This window comes from Berghia stephanieae, chromosome 5 (genome assembly GCF_034508935.2).
Source record: "Berghia stephanieae isolate SIO BIC M18660-M18661 chromosome 5, UCSD_Bste_1.3, whole genome shotgun sequence".
Classification (NCBI taxonomy): domain Eukaryota; kingdom Metazoa; phylum Mollusca; class Gastropoda; order Nudibranchia; family Aeolidiidae; genus Berghia; species Berghia stephanieae.
Genome location: NC_088364.1, coordinates 55099830 through 55107329, shown reverse-complemented (window position 1 = coordinate 55107329; position 7500 = coordinate 55099830). Strand labels below are relative to the sequence as shown.

The 7500-nt window shown below is 36.4% G+C and overlaps 1 protein-coding gene across 1 annotated transcript in view; it reads left to right on the top strand.

The window, feature by feature from the left end:
* The window catches only part of LOC144973239 (A disintegrin and metalloproteinase with thrombospondin motifs 2-like), a 69962-nt gene that overhangs the window by 54171 nt on the left and 8291 nt on the right, over window positions 1-7500 (top strand). Inside the window, exons 22-26 of the mRNA XM_078915416.1 lie at window positions 132-344; window positions 1009-1215; window positions 2006-2206; window positions 3288-3507; window positions 3841-3976. Of these exons, the coding sequence (XP_078771542.1) occupies window positions 132-344; window positions 1009-1215; window positions 2006-2206; window positions 3288-3507; window positions 3841-3976 (977 nt within the window). The remainder of the gene's footprint in view (window positions 1-131; window positions 345-1008; window positions 1216-2005; window positions 2207-3287; window positions 3508-3840; window positions 3977-7500) is intronic.

Below are 7500 nucleotides of genomic sequence, written 5' to 3'. Positions count from 1 at the left end.
AATGGTATATATTCATGATACATAAACACAATGCTGTTGATATATTATTGCTAGATTGATAATATCCATGGGTATGTTGCCATTTTATCGTTTTATATAATCTTAAACTATACTTTGAATATAATTTTCAGAATAACTTATAAATGGGTTGTGTCTAAAGAATGGTCTGAGTGCCAGTCCATGAAGGAGTGTGGAGGACCAGGGTATAGAACAAGACTAGTGCAATGCGTTGCAATTCGGGGGCAAAGGAAATCCAGCAATGAAACAGTGGATGATGCTAAATGCAACATCAAGACGAAACCCGAATCCACACAAATGTGTCAGGCTGACCCATGCCCGGATAAGTAAGTCTTTTTATCAGATTTGAAATTACAAGAAAAACAACGATTGGGCGGGGCTGTATTTTCATGTGCTAAAATATTGACGTCATTGTCATACGCAGAGTCGTCTTATAAGTCCTTGGTGTTTACCTTAGCTATTTATTCTATATAAAACCACTTTTGCAATTTTTGTTATCATTGTTATAATAAATGTTCATCACGCAAAGCTGAGGTATTCAATTCCTATTTAAACCAAGAAAGTTGTATCTAGTGCAATAGTGTGTCATTGCGATAAATTCCTTCTCTCTTTTCTTATGACGACCGACAGCGACAGCGTTCAAAAAGAAAATAATGCTAAATGGGTATCTTGTATTTTATATCTATTGTTATAATACAGATAGCTATGATATGAATAGTTATCAGTGAGGATGGCTAATAATCCCAAACGCATGTATTCGTAATTCACCCCATTAGATCCTTTTAAACGTTAAATTAGTTTGAAACAGCTTCACAGTATAGTTTTTGGGGTTTGTTGGTTTGTTGTTTTTGTTTTTTGTTTTTTCTTTGGTTTTTTTTTCGTTTTTGTTGTTGTTGTTGTTGTTGTTGTTGTTGTTGTTGTTGTAATGAATTGCCCGATATCGTAAAATAATCAGTTTTCAAGTTGAAGTGTTTTCACACTGTTCTTTAGATACCGTTGGAATGCACAAGGGGAGTGGTCAAAATGTCCATGTGGAAGCAAGAATGGAACTCAGACTAGAAAAGTCATATGTGAGAGAGTGCAGGAAGGTAACAGTGCAGATGTTACAGTGACACAAACCAAATCAGAAGACTGCACCAATGTTACAAATGAATTTGAGAGAGAGAGGCCTTGTGAAGGAGATCCTTGTCCACCGAGGTTAGCGAATGTGTGTGGAATTATCTTTTCTTTGTCTGTATAAGAACAATTATTTATTCTTGATTATTGTTGATATACTGATATTGATAATATAACCTTTCTTGGGAGTGACTAATTCCCGGTTGAGTCGATATTACACGATTGCTCAGTGTAAAAAACGCTCCTAAGCTCAATTTAGAGAGCAGGTATTTTGTCGGGGTGAATCTGATATCTAAAAGTTAATTTAAAGTTTATAATGATCAAAAGTAGTAAATTTTGTATCATCGCCATGTTAGAAATTATATTTGTTTTTGTTTTTGGTTCTCAATAAATCAATAAAACTTAACCATGGTCACATATTCTTTACCATAAATTCCTTCTTTATTTTCTTCTAAATCGCCCCAATAATACGTGCACATATATTTTTGGAGGTCTGATAACCGAACGCAATTGTGGGATTGATTTAACATTGTTCATTAATGTAATCGAGAATTTTGTGCGTTGGCAGCATGCTTCTAATAGTGCCAGAAGACAATAGAGAATAAAAACTTCGCAGCGATGGGGGCTCAAACCCACGACATTACTGTTACGACAACTTCGCCTGGCCGCGAGAGGGTAGCTCTACAGTCGAAGCCATCCACCACTCCAGTGCGAGATGGCTTCGACTGTAGAACGACCCTCTCACAACCAGGCGGAGTTGTCGTAATAGTAAGGTCTTGGGTTCGAGCCCCCATCGCCGCGAATTTTTATTCGCTATTGTCTTCCAGCACTTTCCTACTCATTTCATTTCTTGTCATTTCTTTTATTCCAGTTTTCGATGGAAAACAAACGGGGACTTCACGCCTTGCGATGCAGACTGTGGAGAGACAGGTCTCAGACGTGCTGTGGTGACGTGTGAGCAGGTGGCGGAGTGGGATGGGAAAGAGATCCTGGAGATTGTAACCGACTCATTTTGTAAAGACTTGCCAAAGCCAAAAGATAAAGAGTGTCAAGGGGAACCTTGTAAACCAATGTAAATCTGATTTAGAGTCGCATGTATTCTCGTGTTATGACACTTTAGTCGGGGACATCATTTTGCAAAGTATAAGGGGTCCTGGACAAAATTGAAAAATAAATTCTTTATATAGGGGACTCAACTATGCGTCGAGTGAGGCTCAAAAAGCTCAGAGATTTTTCATTTTCTCTTGTTATTTAAATAAAAGTAGACTTTTTTGTTACAATGTCCGTCACTGACCAAAACTTGAATTACTTTTGACTTAATTCTCTTCTCTCCTTGTGGAACATAGGGTCTCTACGAGCGTCCGCCATCTACTTCTGTCCTTGACCATCTTCTTGGTAGCCTCCCAGGTGAGGCCTGTCATTTTCATTTCGTCTGACAGTGAGCGCCTCTATGTCTGTTTTGGACGCCCCGGCTTTCGAGTCCATTGGGGGTTCCAATCAAGGGCCTGCCGGGTGACATTGCTCCCTGATCTTCTTTGTGTATGATTGACCCATCTCCTTTTCCTCTTCCTGATTTGGGTGTTGATAGGTTCTTGGTTTGACCTTCTCCATAGTAATGTATACTTCAGTATGTGAAGTAGTTTTGATCTTGAACTGGAAACCCCGATGCTTGGATTGGGGTTTGATGCTGGTTATTAACTCGCATTACCGTTGTTTGTTTATTTTTCAATATTTATATTTAGGCCAAAATTATTGGCTGTTTCTGACAGCGGTCTACTTAAAGTTGCATGTCTTGAATGCTATATGGCTCACTAAGACGATGCCATCTGCGAACTCTAGATCTTCCAGTTTTTTAGAGAAGTTTCATTGTATTCCTCACCCCGAGTTTGCAAATGCTTCTTTTGTCGTCCAGTTAAGCACAGGCAAGAAGAGAAGAGGGGACAGGAGGCATCCTTGCCTCACTCCAGTGGAAACCTGGAATTCAGTTGAGAGTTTTCCTTGCTGGATGACTTGGCAGGAAAAGTCCTAATGTATTACTTTTATAAAGTCCGCCACTGACGATTACAAGGCACTTATAAACACCTTTGTCGACATTTTGCTGCCATTTATGTCAATTGAATAATGATTCAATATTTTTTGTTATGTATTTGTAGAATCAAATGGACAGCAACTGATAAATGGACGGAGTGCAATGCCAAATGTGACCAGAACGGAACACAGCATAGAGTTTATATATGTGAAAAAAGCTTCAAAAATAGCAATTTTACCAAAGTAGAAGCGCGAATATGTAGAGGAATTTCGAGAGAGAATGAAACCAAATCTTGTAAAGGTCCATTTTGTGCGCTGAGATGGAAAACTGAAAGCTGGTCAGAGGTAAGTTTCTTAACTTTGCTTCGTTTATTAAAATTTTGTTGTTGTTCTTTTATTTTTGGTTGTTTTTTTAATTGGGTTTTTTTTTTTTTGCGGGGGGGGCGGTTATAATTTGTACGATTCATCATCATCATCATCATCATCATCATCATCATCATCATCATCATCATCATCATCATCATCATCATAATCATCATCATCATCATCATCAAGTTTAAATTTGACTCAAGTTTCATATTTGTAACTAAAGAGTCAACATTTTCATCACCTCGTTCTTCCTGTCATGAGGCGATGGGTCACGTTATATTTTATTTTATTTCATTTGATCTCCGGTAGTGCTCAGTGACGTGTGGTCGAGGCAAGAGGTATAGGAAGGTTTACTGTGGAGACCCAGACACGGACATGGACGATATGAGGTGTACAGATAGACCTCCATCAACATCACGGCGATGTGATCTACCACTCTGCCCAGGTTAGTTGTGACCCGTTACATCAAGCTGGTATTATCTCGGAGTAAAACATATGCCAAAAAGTACATTTTAAGTCAAAACGGCTGGAATTGAGAAAATTCAAGGGTCCATTTCATTTGACGTATACAAAGTTCAAAAGTTTAATTTTAGGCAATGGCCAATATAACTCATACAAGAATATAATGTTTTCATCAACAAATCAAGTTAGTAAAATCAATATTAGAGAGAGAGAGAGAGAGAGAGAGAGAGAGAGAGAGGGGGGGGGGGAGATGGGATATATGTGTGTGTTGTGTTTGTGTCCCCCTTTTATAAGAGCTGTAATTTACCAATAATTGCCTCCTGAGACAATAAAGAATTATTATTATTATTATTATTATTATTATTATTATTATTATTATTATTATTATTATTATTATTCATTTATTTATTTATCATTTTTAAAAAATAAAATCTGATAAACATAACAATGCAACAACAACAAATTAATATAGAAGAAACAAAAAGTTTGCAAACGATATATATCATTGATATTTACTACACTATCAGCAACACCACCAGATATTCTCCACTTCTGAGTAGAAAAAAAGGGTAAATTAAAAAATAATAATGCATTATCTTTCATTCTTTGGAGAAAGCAAAAGAGTTTTGAAAAGACTACATTAAGTTGATTGAAATTAATACTTCGTTTGAATATGCTTGAATTGTAAAAAACATTTGCTTTTTATTGTTATCGTATATATATATATATATATATATATATATATATATATATATATATATATATATATATAGTATGCAGATGACGTCACTCAGGCCTTTGTTATTGTTTTTGCCATCCGCGTTTGTGAGTTGTTCTCACTAAACTGTATTAACCAGACTATAAAAGTTCATAGTTACACAGAGTTTGTGTGTTGGTCCGTTATACTTCCGGATGGCAATGTTGTGAACTCCTTGGCCACGCGCATTCTATCTATAGATAGATTGAAGATGACGTCACTCGGGTCTTTCTTATTGTTTTTTTTTTGCCATCCGCGTTTATGAGTAATGCTCACTGAACTGTATTAACCTGACTATAAACGTTCATGGATACACACAGTTGTGTGTGTTTGTCCGTTATACTTCCGGATGGCAATGTTATGAGCTTCTTAGCCAAGCGCATACTATCTATATATGTATATAGCCTCGCTCTCTGCTCATTCTGGGAAATACCGTAAATGTCTAAAAATAACTAAGTAAACAATAAGGCAAACTCTTTTGCGCCGATAACAGCTGACAAGCACTAATGTAATATGCCTGCCAAAAGAATGAAATCTGCCACTATTAGAATTCCGTGGGAATAAAGTACGTAAATCAAAAGGGCACAAAGGTCGTGACATCGCACATTCCTCTCACTCTTTTCCGGTTCAAAACTCCTTGAAGTGTGTAACCAGTCTTCCGGAGGACTAACAATGAATAGGTTAACTCTCTCCTTACCAACCATTTTCAGGATTTTCCCCAAAACTTGACACCCAACTAACTCAAAAACATATTTTTTATCACTGAAACACAATAGCAGTAAAGTTCTTCCGATACATAATTTCTTTAGTAAAACATGCTCTTCAATACACTGTTCACTCTCTTTAAAGTTTATGGGGTACAAAAGAAATTTGAAAAAGAAAAATGTTGGTTTTATCATAATGAATGTGACGATTTTCCTATAGGTGGTAAGCAGTGTGTTAAACCATAAGGTGGCAGAACTATTTTAGTAGCAGAATGTGTTGGCAGAGTCTTAGGATTACGGGGCGTTAAAGAGCAAGGATCCATGATGTTTATAGATGACCAGCATTTATTTAGACCAGGAAATAAGACGCCATCACTTTGAAACCAGAAGATCGGTTGCACACTGTATTTTCCAGTCCTCCGGAAGACTGGTTTTACACTTCTATGAGATTAGAACTAGTATTTTGACATCACTTTTTGTTCCCTCCTGATTGGTTGATTAGAATTACCGAATAGTATAGAGAGAAACGAATGTATAGATCGTATGCATTTGGCTAAGAAGTTCACAACATTGCCATCCGGAAGTATAACGGACCAACACACGAAACTATGTGTAACCATGAACTTTTATAGTCTGGTTAATACAGTTTAGTGAGAATCACTCACAAACGCGGATGGCAAAATACAATAACAAAGGCTTGAGTGACGTCATCTCCATTCTATCTATAGATAGTATGTGCTTGGCTAAGAAACAGGGACGGCTGGTAATAATGGGCAGGGTGGGCAAATACCAGCCTGTTTTTTCAAGTTATATGCTGTATTACCAGGTCTGAAATAATCAAATTTAAATTAGATAATTTAAAAAGTTACTACTTAAACTTTATACTTCGTACTGAAATCAATTTGTGTGTATTTTTAATAGATTGCGAATCACCATGCATCCCGTAATGCATAAACCAGGATACGCTCCTGTTCTTTTTTATCACTTCCCCCCCCCCCCCCCCCCCCCCCCCCCCCCACTCCGCCCACATCGTCATCTCATCGTTACGTCGCCTGACGGTGAACTAACTCCGATTTTTGCTGTCTGGCCTCTCTAGTACTAGGTCGGGCTAATTCAAATGAGCCCACCTTATTAACCAGTGAAAACTAAATCGAGATTTTGGCAAACGAACTTTTTCTTATTTATTGCCTTACTTGTGCTGGTACCATTGATGTAATGACTTTGGGAATGTTCCAGTATTGAATTAAATTTATTAATTTACTAATTTTATATCAATTTAGTATTAATTTGTGTTGTTTTTATATATTTGTTTATCCATTTAAACTTTTCTTTTTTTCTCGTTTTCTTTAGTGCTTCTCAAAACTCATTTATTTAAATTGTTTTCTTATTTGTTTTTTGTTGTTGTTGTTGTTGTTTTGGGGTGTTTTTTGTTTTGTTTTTTAACAAATTAATTTGTTAGTTCTTTTTTTTTTAATTCTTAAAGTAATTACCGCTGTATTTTTATTGCCAGACAAAATAATTTTGCAAAACAATGCAATTTTCTATTGTATTCCGTCTAATAAAACAAAACACTTTTATTCAAAAGTCACGACTAAATAAATATATAAAATACAACCACCATTTTGGTTTTCTCAACAATTGAATTAGTATACGAGAAATACTCTTCTGAGAAAGGAGAGAGTTGAATTCTAAGTTAAAGAGGAAATACGGAAGGGTGGGCAGATTCCGTACTTGCCCGTCCTGAAGCTAATACATACATAAGATAGTTCGCGATGAAGAGGCGGGAAGCTCGGGTTGGTTGGGTGAGGAGTAAAGATAACACGGTCGTTATTGTTATAGTCTAACGAATGCTTGAGGAGAAATTGGTAACATTATTTTGTCTTAATTGTATTGTATGAAGTATTGGCGAAAGCCTAAGATTAAATAAACTGTGTTTTTGTTGGTCTTCTTTTGACTATGGAACTGATACTGATACTTGTCATAGCAGACCTGCCTACTTGAAATAGGAAAATAAAAATCGTAGTTTTTAGGGCTAATAAAATCGTA